At 37.1% G+C, this 15,724-nt stretch overlaps 1 protein-coding gene across 8 annotated transcripts; it reads right to left on the bottom strand.

The window, feature by feature from the left end:
* Positions 1-4,718: 4,718 nt before the first annotated feature.
* Positions 4,719-14,718, bottom strand: LOC146470920 (uncharacterized). 8 transcript variants are annotated; one of them, XM_085121424.1, is made up of 8 exons: positions 14,648-14,718; positions 12,999-13,051; positions 9,888-10,023; positions 9,620-9,674; positions 8,306-8,368; positions 6,560-6,691; positions 5,700-6,167; positions 4,719-5,224 (listed from the first exon to the last, which is right to left on the bottom strand). In XM_085121424.1, the coding sequence occupies exons 6-8, from the start codon at positions 6,662-6,664 to the stop codon at positions 4,871-4,873; spliced, it is 927 nt and encodes a 308-aa protein (XP_084977550.1). In that variant the 5' UTR covers positions 6,665-6,691; positions 8,306-8,368; positions 9,620-9,674; positions 9,888-10,023; positions 12,999-13,051; positions 14,648-14,718; the 3' UTR covers positions 4,719-4,870. The 8 variants fall into 8 exon arrangements, with proteins under 8 accessions (XP_084977550.1, XP_084977553.1, XP_084977551.1 ...); XM_085121427.1 differs by lacking the exons at positions 12,999-13,051; positions 14,648-14,718 and adding an exon at positions 6,909-6,944 and having other exon boundaries at positions 9,888-10,000; XM_085121425.1 differs by lacking the exons at positions 9,888-10,023; positions 14,648-14,718 and having other exon boundaries at positions 12,999-13,167.
* Positions 14,719-15,724: the final 1,006 nt, after the last annotated feature.

The following is a 15,724-nucleotide window of genomic DNA, read 5'->3' as shown; positions in this document are numbered from 1 at the left end:
ATGGAGTATAGTAGCACCTTGAGAAACTGTGAAAACAAATTAAAGGTCGAAACAAGCTAGTAGACATGTAGCAGGGATATAAATCCGTGTATAAATCCGTCTATGCAATGCATGGCATTGCATAGAGCTCATGGCATTCCACGATCGCTTCCTTCTTCGAAGTGTTGGTGATTTTGAAAATGGACAGGGGGCTTTGATCCGAGATAAAATAAGCTCTCTACCCGAGGCGGTACCGTCAGCAGATCTCTTCCAGCTTCATTGTACCGTGCGACCAATGGCATAGCGAGGTCAACAGAAGATCCCTCGATTCTCAACTGACTTGTTGTTTTGAGCTTTCCAGACGTTTCTTTTTTTTTTTTTTCTTATATTTTTTGTCCCCCTGTCTACACACCAGTTCAGTATTATTTTTCTATATTTCCGGTGCCTTTAGATGATCCTTAAGCCATTTCGTCCTAAACACACGGCCGCTAGAGTTAACTGTCTTGCACGCTGTATTCAAAGAGGGTCTCGAGAGGGGGATAGCTTTGACGGTTGACGGTTGAATTTTAAGGCTTTTGAAGGTTGGCGAACTAAAGTTTTAAAGCTTCGATATCTGCTACAAGTAAAGAACAAGAGTCATGAAATTGAAAAACTTTCGAATTCGATGATACTTACTATCTTCTGACGTTTGCATTGTATCATATCTAGCTTCCCAGCCTGGAGGTAAAGGCTGGTCAGTTGACACGGTTGAAATTGTGTCCACCCTGAATTCTCACATTTGTTTCTGTCTTTGATGGTGCTTGTGACGACAGCAGCGATTAGTCATTCATGTAATGCAACTTGAAATGGCCCAACGCAAAGGTTCATCACGCAATCTTTTGATACGCTCGTTACGTCGTAGGGGTGACTTTTCGTATCCGGGATAACTTTTTTTCCTCGAGTTTGAGCGATCTTTTAGCTTTCTAAACAACTTCTCTTCAGATTTGCAATGCTGTACTATACAATGGCACAGCTATAATTTTGCCTTTTGGTTCTCTATAGTATTTCGGTTGTTATAGAGCTTTAATACTAATAATAGCTTTAATAATAATAATAATAATAATAATAATAATAATAATAATAATAATAATTAAAAGTCTGTCTTAAGCAGCTTTCTCCGCATTGCAAAATCCGTCAAGATCTTGAACTAGACAGCCGGCTAAGGAGTAGCCATATATCTTATTGCATGAATCCATTTTGACGGCTCATTGCGTAGGATCATTTTGAGAAAATATTTTATTTATTTTATTTAGGGGTTTGATTAGAAGTTAGTGATTAGTTGCTACGGTTTAGTCTTCGCGAGGTTGGCTACGGTTTGCCGCCAACCATCGTTTGCTTAGGTTCTGGGCATCCAGAAGTTTACACTACCTATAATAATAACAATAATAATAATCTTTATTTCACTGATAAAGATACATATCAAGTGTTACATAGTGAATAAAAAAACAAAGGCGCAAAAATTAACATTTTAATGCCTATCAATTACTAATAGCTAGATTATAATTAAAACTAAGTCTATTGATAAAAGAGATTTTAAAGTGCTCAGTATTGCAGTATGGGAAAGTAGGTTTGACCCTCCCTTCTAAGTTTAAGTGTAGCTGGATTAATCCTAGGAAGTAATTGAAATAAAGGGTGATCTTTGTCCTTGCTTAATTTGTTTAAAAAAAAGAGCGCTTATCTGACTTTTCCAACCAATCTAAAATGGAAACGGGGAAAGAGGTGTACCCTCGTTTATGGCAATGATCCAAAAAACACTGTATAGAGGTGAGTTCTGGTGGAGATGCTCCATAGACTGATACATCTCTCGCTGGCTGTGATTCAGTTGCAAATGCCTCGCTGCACTTTCATAACTGCTGCGTTTGTATTGCGGGAGCTCAATAATTTCCTCCTTTTGTTTACATCAGTGCATCGACTGTGTTGCATGGCACTTTGCTTTCAGTCAAAATTACTAATGGCAAGCCAAAGGAATTTCTATACTTTACCGATAGAATGCATGGGCAGGGGGGGAGGGCGGAATGCTTTTTCTTAGTAAAGTTTTTATACGGGGATGCGTCCCCTGGAGGTTCAGCCTCTTCAGTTATCCTTTCATAAAGCAATACCCCTTTCACATAAATAACACCAAACCTTGTACCCTTTCTTGCAGATCGAATTAAGCCAAAGCCTAATTTGTTTCCGACGGCAATCAAGGTAACTTTGAGTTGTTATTTTTGCCAGGAACGTCTGCTAAGTTTTACCTACCCTTTTTATACATGCGTTTTTAAATTTGCTACCTTTTATTTCACAGTATGTTAGCTTGCAATGTTTAAAAAATATTACAATTTTAAATTTAGCTACCCTTTCTCATATTATGATGGTGGGAAGACACCCACCCTTTTTCGGGCTGGAGCCTCCTCTTATAGCCCTCTGTATTGGGCAGGTCCCCCTCCCCACTCCCGAGGGGTGTTCGTAAAACTGGCCTTAACTGTTCTTTAGCTTTTGCATAGGTTTTTCATATTATGCTTTTTTTTTTTCTTATTTGTGGTGCCCATGTTCCAGGAAAACATAACTAAACAGGCCTCAAAGCGGCTTATTTCAACAGGTCGGGTTTAAATAATTTAACTAGCCCCAGAAACTTGTTTAGCCCTATTTCAGGCATAATAGATTATGATATTAAAAAATTGAAAATCGTCGTTTGGAGAATTTTTAGAATCCTAGCTCAAAACAGTGGAATTGGTATCCTGACAACTGGGATGTATCCTAAGAATTGTTTCTTTAGTCAATAAAAGTCTATTACGCTGGAATAAATGTGATGGAATATTTTAAGCCAAGTGAATAAATAAAATGATGTATTATTTAGTAAGACATACAGGCATACTTGGAAAAAGGTCCAAGTGCTCCAATCAGGAGTTGAACCTAAGACCTTCCGATTACTAGTTTGGATGCTCCACCACTGAGCCACAGGAGACTCGTGGGAGTTACGGCCATTAAACTAGGTTCATGGGACAAATATCCTACATACCGCTAGGATTGGAATGTCATGTGTGGCATATGCGCGATGGAATAAATGTGATGGAATATTTTAAGCCCGAGTATGCCTGTGTCACTTACTGAATAATAGACATCATTCTCATTTATTCACCCGGCTTAAATATTCCATCACATTTATTCCATCGCGCATATGCCACACATGACATTCTAATCCAAGCAGTATGCAGGATATTTGTCCCATGAACCTAGTTTAATGGCCTTAGCTCCCACGAGTCTCCTGTGGCAACAGTGTGATAATTAAATGAAATAGAAAGATTATGCTCGTTTGCGAAATTATTTCAAACAGCCAAAAACCTAGTTGAAGACACGTCGCGGATCTCCCTCTCATTTTTCTAGCTTCTATGAAACAGCTATTTTGGTTGTCATGGAAAAATTTCTCGGATTGAACCCTCACAAGAAGACCTTTAAAACGAGAGGTAACTATGGCAATGCTATGAGGGGATGGTATGTCTACGTTTATGATACCTACTATTAACAACGAGGTGGGGAGTGGGGAGAATGGGAGGTTCCTTCCGAAGGGGTGATTTTTTCATCCTTTTAGTGTGTGTGTGAAAGGTTAGCTATTAAAATAAATTTTATACATAATCGGCAGCAGAAATCACAGTAGAAAGATTATACACACTTGCTGCCATGTGGATGATCCTGCTATGTCAATAATATTGGAATTATTATTTTGTCTTTGGCTCTTCTTTAAGGTACAAGAGAGGGGTACCGAGGTTTTGCTCTACGTAAAAGGATCCTTTTCAATTTGGTTAAAGGCCGGAAGCTCAGGATGGAGCTTCCCCGTTTGAAATTTAAGCTAGTACCACTCCCCCCCCCCCACCTCTCTAGCTCAGTGGATGGCCATCAACAAAATGAGGAATTCGCCCAATGAAATTGGGGAATTGGAAAGACCTTGAGAAATAAATAATTTTTGCTTTTATCATATTTTATTAAGTGTTGTGTTCTTATTCTCGGTGCTAGCATACTGCTAACTTGCAAAAAGAAAAATGTAAAGCAAGACTTTACGCACACACAAGAATAAGGCCAACAATTTATTGGCGCGAAAACACATGACACAAAATAAATAATCGCCAAAATAGTGACTTTCGAGAATTCTTTCGTCACAGTTTAAGTAAGATTTATCGGATTTAATATTTTTTTTTATCTGGGTACAATATTAATCCTCCAGCGATTGGAACCACTTTTACAACTCCTGCGATTCATTTTTTAAAAGACTTGCAATGTAAAACGTCTTCCGAAAATGTTTGTTACGGAATTTTTACTTGAATTTAGATATGATAAAAAAAAAGACAAAGCAAAATGAAAATAATAAAAAAATGTTGATACCGAGGTAATGCAGCAGTCCAATGTTAAGATAATGGCGTTAGTTTCTAAAGAAACTGTGGCGCTGCATCGGTGGGGAAGTAGAAACGAACATTTGGTTTTAAAATCAACATAGTTGATAACTATAAGTAAATTGGCCACCGTAAAGAGATTAGAATGCTGACATTTCGAGCGTTAGCTCTTCTTCAGAGCGAATCTGACGAAAGGCTAACGCTCGAAACGTCAGCACTCGAACAGTCTCTTCACGGTGGCCAGTATACCTTTTTATTAGTTATCAACTCTGTTGATAAACCACTGAACATTCGAGTCTAATGCAAGGCCGCCAAATTACAAAACTGTCTTCAACGCATTTTGAAACAAAAACTCTGTTTCTTTATTTAATTCACCCTTTATATGAATGTTTCTTGTTTTACATTGCTATCGAACAAAACGAACTTATACCCTGCACCAATCCCTTAAAGCACCTTAAACTATGGTAAAGTCAATCAAAATCTGCTGTTTAAGCCTGTGGGGGAGGAATCTCTTCCACGTAAATCCTAGACGCTGAGTTCCAGCCGGTGTAGGCGTCAGCAGATCTGTAACCACGACAATTGCCGACCCAGAATCCCACGCGCACGGTGCCTTTGCGAAGTTTCTCGCAAACTCCTTCAATGTGACGTGGGCGGTGCAAATCCTTTTTGCGGCCATGGATCATGTAGACCACACCATCAATGGCTGCCGGGTTCGAGCACTCTGCACCGTTAAAGGTGAAATACCATCGCCTGCAGCATGCGTGGCAGCCATAGAGACGAAGATTGCCGGCCCAATAGACACGCAGCGCTGTTTTGTCCGACATTTTCTTGAAAATACATTCCTATGAGAGGAAAAAAAACATCAGTAAATAAATGAAAAAAAAAAAAGAGAGAAAAAGTTAACTAAATCCAATTATAATGAATCGTAATGTAACAAGAATAAGTGATGGTTGCCCAGTATAACCATAGAAAATACACACGATAATAAGGATCACAAATTTCGAACCTCATATACTGCAAGTTTCCAAATTCACATGGAAGAATTCCGTTTCTTCATCTTCCTTAAAATCTTAATAAATTCTGAAACAATTCACAGTTAAATAATCTGTTTATGTTGTCCTTCATCAGCATGGTTAAAAATATATAAAACTGTTCAATTGAGGCCTTAAACTGCTGTTTAAAAGTAAAAACTAAAATCCAAGCTTGGATTTTAGTTTTACTTTTAAACAGCAGTTTAAGGCCTCAATTGAACAGTTTTATAAAAATTCACAGTTAGTTAAGGCTTGTCGTTATTGGAGTTGCTAGCTCAGTACTTGCTTTGATCAAGCCAGAGTCTTTTCCATCATTCAAATTCATAAAGGCGCACTGTTTCCAGTTACGTGTCGAAGCCCCTGGAGGACCCTTGAGGCCTGGGGGACCTTGACGTCCACGAGCACCTGTATCACCCTTGTTTCCAGGAGAACCTGTTGGTCCGGAAGGTCCCTTGGGTCCCTTGGGACCCTGAGGGCCTTGTCTTCCACGAGTCCCCGTATCGCCTTTGTTGCCGGGTGGACCTGCGGGACCTGAGGATCCTTGAGGTCCCTCGGGGCCCTTAAGGCCTTGTCTTCCACGAGGACCTTCATCTCCCTTGATTCCTCGCGGGCCCATGGCTCCTTCAGGTCCATGACTGCCGGGTGATCCCGCAGCACCTGCTGGTCCCGCGGGTCCAGAGCTTCCTGGCATGCCTGGAATCCCTGGTGCGCAAAAACAAGCGTTGTGACCACAAGAACCATAAGATGGCGTCTGCTATGTGAAGAGTAAACAAAGCGTTAGTAGAGCGATGGGCGTTACTCAAGTAATAATTCCTTCCTATGTTCATCTTCGAAGAAAAACGTCGCACTCATAACGTCATAACAAAACAGAAAAACAAAAGTTACCAGGATATTGTTTTGTAAATTTCCGCATTAAAATAGTTGAACTATTTATTCATTACACGAACATTGTATAAACTATTTTCCCCAAACAGTTTCGAAATTCAAACATTCCCTCAGAGCTCCAGTCCTCGGCAGACTTAAGGGAACCAAAAAGGGAGGCAAAAACAGAACTAGTAAACGAGTAAATAAATAGCAGCCATGGATAGTCTATGGATCTTGCGTAAGAAACAAACATCCAATATCTTGGCATTTAATTGACTTCACCTTGTTGTCACGTGATTTGCTGTTGCTACTGTTGTCATTCGCAGAACTCGAAGTGATAAGCAGCGACATCAGTACACATAGTGGTATGGTCAGCAGTGTATTCATCTCTATATCTTGGGTTTATCTTTCCACCTGTGGATTTGGATATATAAAAATAACGACCCACGTTTACTGCATAGAATCTTCTATTACAATCATTAGTTTGGTGGCTATTCCCGTCGAGGACAAGTCAGTTTTACTGTTAAGCTGCTGGTCTCTTTTTAAAAATACATTAAACATTGTCCCACGCATCAAAATTATTAGAGAAACCAGAAAAATTATGTCTTAATCGATTCTTATTTCAACTTACTTTGGTGATGTGCAAGTTCTAGCTACATGTTCCAAACTGAAAGGAAACCGAAATTTTATTTTGTAAGTAAACTAAAGAAGCTATATTCCGCTTGCACCTATCCTCATTTTAAATTGCAAATTTTCACATTACCCTTTTGTTCTACTGATTTGCTAGTATTATTCTCAGTTTGTATTTTCTAGCCACGACTCTGAAGGTTTCATTGCAGTTTAAGTCCAGTTTTGGCTTTACAGTTATGGATAGTGTGACACACCATCCGCTCACCGGTAAACTAGCTCAGTTAGTTAATAAAAAAAAGTACCAACCTTTGCTACTTTCGCTGCAATCAACTGCAGAAGAATGAAAACCCTTCCGCTGATACACGACTTTTATCTACGTCAAGCAAGCTTCACGTATAAACACGTTTGGCTTCATTGGTTAGATCATTCTAAATTGACCAATGATATTATCTCTTTGGTTTGTTTTCTTTTGACAAGTTAGCACGTTAAAACGTGAAATCTGAATTAACCTGTAAAACAAGGATTCCTATTGGTTAGATATCCTGCGGAATTATCCAATGAAATCAGTGAACCCTGTCATTTTGTTTTGATTAGTTACACGTTAAAATACACGAATTTTGAACGTAACACAAATAGTAAAGGCAGTGTTGCTATCAAAGGAAATTTATTCCAAATTATGAAGAAAGTAATTTTTGTCGGATGTTAGCTTTTAGTTTGTTTTGTTGAACTGAGAAACGTAGCAAAACAAAAGATAGGGGCACCCTTAGATAACATTAAAGAAAAAAAACCTGTTTCTTGTGTTCCTAATCGTTTTGTGGCCTTTGAAAGACATCTTTGTTTAAGTTAATGCATATTTATTCTGTTGGATGCTTTAGCAGAAAGTTTTAGGAATTTTAATTTATTCCCCAAATTTACAGGCTGTTGTTGGTTTTACGAAAATGCTAGCTGACCTTTGTTCGGATTTTTAATGACACACACTGCACTTGCTCATTCGAAAAGGAAAGGAATTAGATTTCCACTGTTGATGGTCTAGTAATATCTGCGTTAATTCAAGCAGCACTTTTGTGATTTCAAAAAGCAAAATTCACAAACAACCCTAAAATGAGTATAAAATGTTTGGCGATAATGAACCTCAAAAACGTGCTTTGATGAAAAATGAGGATTTTAATATTGAGAGTTTTCAGAGGATCCAGTGAACTAGTATTGACCGAGCGAAAAACGCTACGGCTAGGAACTAAAGAGTGTTGACCTGATCAGAGAATTATCTGGCTTTTTATTTTACAAAAATACAAAAGCTCTAGACTCACAGAAAGTGAAAATATACAGCGACATTTGAGGACATTCTGTTTTTGAGAAAAACTGCATCCGCACTTATAGTGACATAGTTAAGCCACTCACCTTTGCGACAAATAAGAATGGGCTTTTAATGAACTTCTCTGGAGCGGAGAGAAAATCTTTAACCTCAAGGAAAAATGTGTCAAATGAAACAACAAAACGAGTAAAGAATTAAAACATGAGCGATACAACGTCACCACCGCCAATCCTTCTTGTCGTTGTATTTACGAATATCATTGTTAGTTCACCAAATTGAACGTCTATTTTTGCTCTTTTCATTGTTTAATGAGGTTCTCGCCAGAACAAGTTTATGAAGCAACATGCACAATGTATTCTAACTCTGGTGATTCTAACAAGCAATGCTATTGGCTATAATCGTTTGTTTTGTTACTGTTCTGTCCAATGGAATAGCGTCTTCAATTCTGTTTTCATCTGTTCCACATATCCTATCCTAAATTCACTTGTAAATTTGTGTTAGTCTCGTTTGATATATATTTTCATTTTTGTTGGGAATAAACTGGTCAATAGCAAAATGAAATTGCTTGCATCGACTATAGTAATCTAAAAAAATTGCAGCCCCTTTAAGTCGCTCTTTACATCATAAATCTTAATTGAAGGCAGGTGAAGGCCAACAAGGGCTTGGCTGGTTGTTTTCCTTTTGCTTGATTCTTATCATTCGGCATAGTCCGTCTACACCAGCCTTAAATACTCGTTATACTAATGTCTTCAGCCTGGAGGTGCATATACGACAATAAAACAGTTTCTTCTCCAGTTACCGGAATGTTAAGTACAAATAAGTCCTGTTTGACACGTTAGCGTAAATAGGCGCGAGTCATAAGAAACCTTTTCGGTTGTTTTACAGTGTAAAATTAGGAAAGAAAACGAAAGCCGCCGGGAGGTAATCTTTTTCCTGTGAGCTTTTCAAGTGAAACTGAACTAGTGCTTGAAACAATTCGATATATTTTCCTAACCTTTGGCCCTTTTCATTTCTTTACTGATAAATCTGCATACGGAATGAGATAATTCCCTAAAGTAGATTACTTGAAAACTAGCAGTCGGTCAAAGGTAGTCTACATAGTGTCCATGCAGCGTAAATAAATTAAAGGAATCAGTGTGTAGTAATAGAACAAATTTTTCTACGATAAAGCCGGATCACATTTCAGCATCATGAGATTTGGACTTTTCTCTGTAAATATCTGAAACGTGAATTGAAATGTTTACAGCATTCAAAGAAACACGATTCAAACTCTTTTTTCGCTAAATGCTTATATATTAAGTTCTGGACGTTTTTTCTGTCGATCGGTCGATATTTAAGACTCTTCATCAGTTATTTGACGAGAATAATTCGTTTTTTATATACCAAATTTAAAGTAAAACCTACCTTTGAAGAAACAGAGAAGCCGGCTTGATTGGCGAAAACAACAAACTGAAACTGAAAAAGGTAAAAGAAAATCAGAAAGAAAAAAGAAACCACACCGAAATAATAAGATAGCAGTTGTCTTGCACCTTCTTGCCTATCGCTTTTGGTTCCTTCTTGTCATGCAGTCTTCAGGATTGGTAAATTTTTTCATGTTGACCAAAATCTTCCGTCGCGTTGCTTTGTTTATTTGAGTTCTCGCGAGAACCAGTTTGGGAAACAACTTACACATTCTAACAAGCAATCCTATTCGCTCAGCAGAACGATTTGTTTAGCCGCGGTTTCGTCCAATGGAATCCGGCGTTTTCCTTTTTTGTTTTGCTTTCCTCTGCTTCCTGTATGTCCGAGGCAAGTCATACTTTCTCTTTGAATTGAAAAAAAAATAAAGCAATATTCCTAATAAATACAAAGATTTATAAAAATCTCTCATAAAAGACCGTTGGAATCACTGAAATACAAAATGACTATGCAATATCGTGTCAAACGAAAACTAAGTTTCCTGAGACAGTCTACCTAAAGTTTGCCCAAGGCTAAAAATCTCGAGACTAAATATTCCGCAGTTATTCGCCAAAATATATCCAATCCTAAACAGCCCTAACTTTAAAATTGTAAGTGACTGAATAGTATAATAAAATAAGGCGCTTGAAACTTAAAAGTCCTGTGTAGTTGAATGAGTTGGTGTTCTAAGACTTCGAATCTTTGACTTCGCAATCTCCTTCTTTCCGTATGAATCCAATTTTATTTTTTTATTACAAATGTTGAGTACAATGACGTTAACTACATAACCCTCTACACCACATCTTATAATTACTGCAAAAACAAAGTAGAATTCAACCTTATGAGGAGACGGTCTATTCTTATCCCTCAAAAGGGTTTTTTTTTGTATAGCCAGGAGAGAATAAATAATTTAATAAGCTGCAAACCATCACTTTTTAACCAGCTCTTACAGCACACAAACACAAAATATACAAAAATTGGTAATTACGCAGTAAGGGCGCCTGCTGACAAAAACCAGCTGACTCATTAAATGAAAGGCTCCAGTTATTAAATCATGAAGGGAAATTAAGTAGTTCATGGCATTAAAGGGCAGCTACATAGCTCATGAAGGAAAGGATTTAAAATAAATTTAAACGGGTGCAACAGATATATTTTCTTAAATTTGTATTTGAGAGGTAAGTGAAATTAAGTTTTTGTATTACAGTCTAGCGAGTTACTGTATTTTGGTCCATGTTAAAAGTTTGGTTTACTCGTCAACACAATCAGCTACAACATTAGTTATTATTCCAATTAAATTAACCAACATCGAATTATGGAGTCCATTTCTCGACTGCAATGCTTGAGTCCTATGTAGGTATAAGCCCAGTAAATAACACAATTCAACTCATACGTTTTCAACGCGGACACAAATTCTACTCCGATTAAGATCTTTCTTAGTGTTGCAAAATTGGCGGCAAAATTTTCGCGTGTTAAACCTTCTTCGATATTTAAGTTAAGCCTCGTGAAGAAAACTTAAAATTCTCAAGCAGAAAACTTCAAAGCATTTTCATGTCATTAACACGCGCATCCAAACAAACATTAAAACCTTGGATATGCGTATATTAATCACCAAAACTTTGCAAGTTAGAAAACGATTTAATAACAGTATTTTCTTATTTTATAGCTATATTTTCCCAGAGTAATTTTTCAACCTAAATTGTGTGCTAAATGACAAAGAAATTAAAGGATTGAGATGGCTCAAAGTCGCAATTCAGTTCTCTTAGGCGATGCGCGATCTGTATTTTGGTGGCAAAAGACAGAGCTTGGCTCAGTTCAGAAACGGGCACGTCAGCCCATCAAAATGGTGAATAATATTTACGAACTAAGCGATCTGACAAACCAAGTGTGATAAATGACCGAAAACTCCTCTTGCGATTTATCAGTTCTTTTCAAAGTAAGAATACAGAAAAATTTAAGAACAAAAAGGATTAAGGTTACCCTATACCTTCAGAGGTGTCTTCAGAGGTGTCTCGCGGCCAAGCGATGTAGCACGTCCGGTTTGAACTGTAGATATCTGAACCCTTATATCAAACTAAAGCTTATAGAGCTGGCTATTAAACTAAAACAAGAATTTTGAAATAAAATGAATTGCCGAATTTTTAGCGATGTTTTCTCGAATCAATTTTTTCACTTGGTGGGGCCACTTCAAAGTGCTGAAATTCAAAAGGAATTTGTTCGTTTGCCTTCAAATTTGGACAGTAGCTAGTTTAACATATAAACAACAAAAACGTGTCTGTGAATTTTTTGTTTCGAAATATTATTTCTCCGAGAGCGATTTTTGTACGATTACTACACATATTTTCCTATTTCGAAAATGCTTTATAACTTTTCATTGCGGTTGAATATGGCAAAACGTAGACACGTTTTTTAGCGCTTTGGGTCCGAAAACTGAGGAGCAAATTAAATTAACAAAATTCGCTTTGACTTGTCGCTATAAAAAGGTGATTCGGACGATCGCATTTGGAGGTCGTGAAAAGTTCGACAATTCATTTTATTTCACAATTCTTGGTATAGTTTTAATAGCCAGATCTATAAGCTTTAATTTGATATAGGGGTTTAGGTATCTACAGTTTAAATCGGACGCGCTACATCGCTTAAATGCGAGGCCGGGTAACCTTAACGGAAGAGCAAAAGCTTACAAGATGTCAGTGTAGGAGATGCAATTCCCTGGCGAAGTTTGAACTTGAATGAAAAGAAAGTCTGTCATTTCATTTGCAGTAATTTCAGTGGCATGGCGTACGACTGGCTCTACTGTACACAAAAACATAAAAAACAAACATACTCCTTTCTCCCCCGAGTTTTGATTTCTTTCTCTGTACATAACAAAACATTTTGTTTCAAAGGTGGACGTGGGGGAGGGGGAGAAATTTTTTGCTCCTTAAAAAAAAAAACAGCGAAAACTTGACTAACATGACAAATATTAATCCAAACAGCGAAAATTTGGCAAAGACGTAGCGATAAAAAAATATATTTTTGAAAGTTTAGTCAAATGCATAGAATTATCACCAAACTGGACACCGAACTGAAAGCGAAAAATGCAATAAAATTTCAAGCCAAAAATTCAAAAAATTCACAATTAGTCCTAAAACGAAACAGAAAAAAATTTCGTCAAGACTTGATTAATAAATTGTCAATTATTCCTTCATCTTACGACGCATATCATATTATGGACTGTTGAGCGGACCATGTTCCTATCTATGATACATTTGCTCTTATACAGAAAGGCTATAATTGTAATTTTTGACTGACGGCAAACTTCAGTTGAATGCATTGTCATCTAGCATCGTTGATAAATTGTTTCACCTTTCAAGTGACTCTGTCAGCTGCATGACGTTTTTCAGTCAGGGTAAACAAATCTATAAATGGTGAGAGAGAAAAAGATAATTAATCAACGATCTAACATCTTAACTTGTAAAGAATACACAAATTACAAGAAAACTGTGATAAACTCACACCGGAAACTTCCATTCGTCATTTAGTGATGCTTGAAACCGAAGCAAAGTAATTTCTGTTATGCATTGTATGTATAATGAGGTTCTCGTCATTTCGAGTTTGTGAAAATAAAAATATATTCTAACATGCGGTATTATTGGTCCAAAACGTTTACATATACTCAGCGTTTTTGTCCAATACAGTGTCTTCTTCCATTTCTGCTTTATTTTCAAACCCGCCATTTGACTCAAAAAAGATCAAATTCATATTCTCTCTACTATCTTTGACTCTCGATCATCGGCCTTAATCAACAGCGGGTTATTTGGTAATGTCCTTTAAAAGACTGTGTGTCCTAATACATAAAAGCTATTTTAATACCGAAGATTAAAAAGAAAACGTGACTTCGAAAAGCTGTTGTTTATTTAAATATTTGTGTCATAACTCACTGAACATTTCACATTCATTATTGAATAACGTTTTCAAATTATACGAATATTTAATTATATGAATGTGTAATGATCAGCGCAGTTATGACCCAAATATTCAAATAAACAACTTGTTGGTGGTATTTTAAAGAAGGCAAGTTTCGTTCCTCCATTTTTTCCTAATTTCTTGGAATTTCGATTTAAGAAAAATTGTCCTTCTTCAAAGCGCTTCGATCAATGAGCATAGGAGAATGATTTACACGTCAGCAAATAAAGTGTGGACATAATGTAAACACTGCGAGCAGATTCTTCTCGGTTTTTAATAGAGCCGCCAAAAAAATTGACACGAGCAATGGGTAAAAAAATTTGGACGATAATGATTTAGCAGTTAATTAAAACAACTGAATCAGGGTGCTGCCTCGATAGTAATATAAATTGCTCTGTCGGGTGTGAGCTCTAGAATTGTCCGTCAAGGCCACAATTAATTTTGGTTGAGTCTTTACATTGTATTTAATCCTTCCCCATCCTATCTGTTAAAGCCGGGTTGCGGAACCCGCTTAGTATTTAGCCCTTTAGTTACTTCCCTAGAGAAATGCGGCATTTTTCGAGACTCGAAGTCTGTGATATCCCACTTGAAAAGCATTTTCTGAGGTTTGCTATGAATTGCACCAGCAGGCATGCGGGATATCACAGATTAGATTGAGAATCGTCCAGAACGAATAAAGACAAGAGGGTATGCTCCTAAATTATAGCTTCATTAGCTTTTATAAAATCTTCCTTGTTGTCGGTCGGGATATTAACTTTGGCAACTTGGATCTAAACTTTTAAAGAGAAAAAGTTTCGAAACGCTTGGAGGGGTGTAAAATCAAAACTCATATAGGAGGGGACGGAGAAGTGCGAGAAGGAGCATTCAATGTGCAGATATTTTCAAGATCCTATGGCGGTGCAACTTTCATACAAATTGACCAAATATTGAACACATTGTGTCATATGGAACCACGAACAGTAAACAACATTTGTACCGACTGCTCGAGTAGTGTTGTCTGGAGCATAAAGCTGATTTTTACCGACATTTGAATAAAATGATCATGTTACCGTTTGATGTATTGTCCCGTGTCTTTGATTTCACTTCTGTCTGCACATATAATCCCTGTTTCCCTTCGATCAACAGCTGCTTACTGTCGCCATTTTAAAAAAATTTACTCACTCTTAAGCCAGGTCATCGTTTCTAATGTTGCTAGGATACCATTATTTTATCCAATCACAGCTCCGAGTGGAATCTTAAAATAACCGTGGGTCATGTTTACGGAACTCTTGGGCGTTTTAACTTACGCGGTCTTCATTTCGTCAGCGTACTGGACAAGACTAAATCAGAAAATGTACATGCAAGGTTTGTGGACAAGTTATCCTGAAGGAAACCAAGTAAGGTTCGACTAAAAATATTTTCTACGTTAGAACGATGTGTATTCTAACTTATGCGTCGGAATCACGTGCCATTAATTTGTTTTATTTGGTCATCTGATCACTGATTAAAATTATGTTTATTATAAAAATAACTAGCATAACTAACATAAGTGTTGTGTTTATAGTTAGTATTGTAACTAATGTTACTATATTGTAAGTAGTGTTATGCATTGTTACAAATTTAGTTTTGTAAATAATGTTAGTATTGTAAGCAGTGTTAGTGTTGTAAATAATGTGTGGTACTTAAATAAAAGGAAAAAAAATTACAAAAAAGAATCTGATCACTGATGACCCTAAGTGGGACACCCAGGATGGAATTGGTGGATTACAGTTTGTATGTGATCACAGGTTGGCAGGGGGGAAAAGGAAAAAGAATAATGGGAAATCAAACTCCTCTTTTTTCTTTTCTTTTTTTTACGCTGCTGTCATTAACCGATTCAACCCAAGGCATAGGCAGAGATGATGCGGAACATTAAAAATTGAATAAAAATAACGTAATATCATCGTCCTCAGTCTCCATTTGCGTTTTCCGCCTAAGCCGATACCAAACCTTATCGCAAAAAAAAAGAAAAGAAAATCGCATTCACATTTTACATTTCTTAATTTACTGGAAAAATTTCAAGTACCAAATACGAGCCAGGTTTATATCTTTGCACAGAGGGCTTTTTAAGGGGCTTATTTCGAACAATGTTTTAGTTTTTCTTCCCT

This window comes from Pavona decussata, unplaced genomic scaffold (assembly GCF_977016875.1).
Source record: "Pavona decussata unplaced genomic scaffold, jaPavDecu1.1 SCAFFOLD_109, whole genome shotgun sequence".
Lineage (NCBI taxonomy): Eukaryota > Metazoa > Cnidaria > Anthozoa > Scleractinia > Agariciidae > Pavona > Pavona decussata.
Note: the sequence above shows the minus strand (reverse complement) of the source record. Positions and strands in the feature narration are given on the sequence as shown.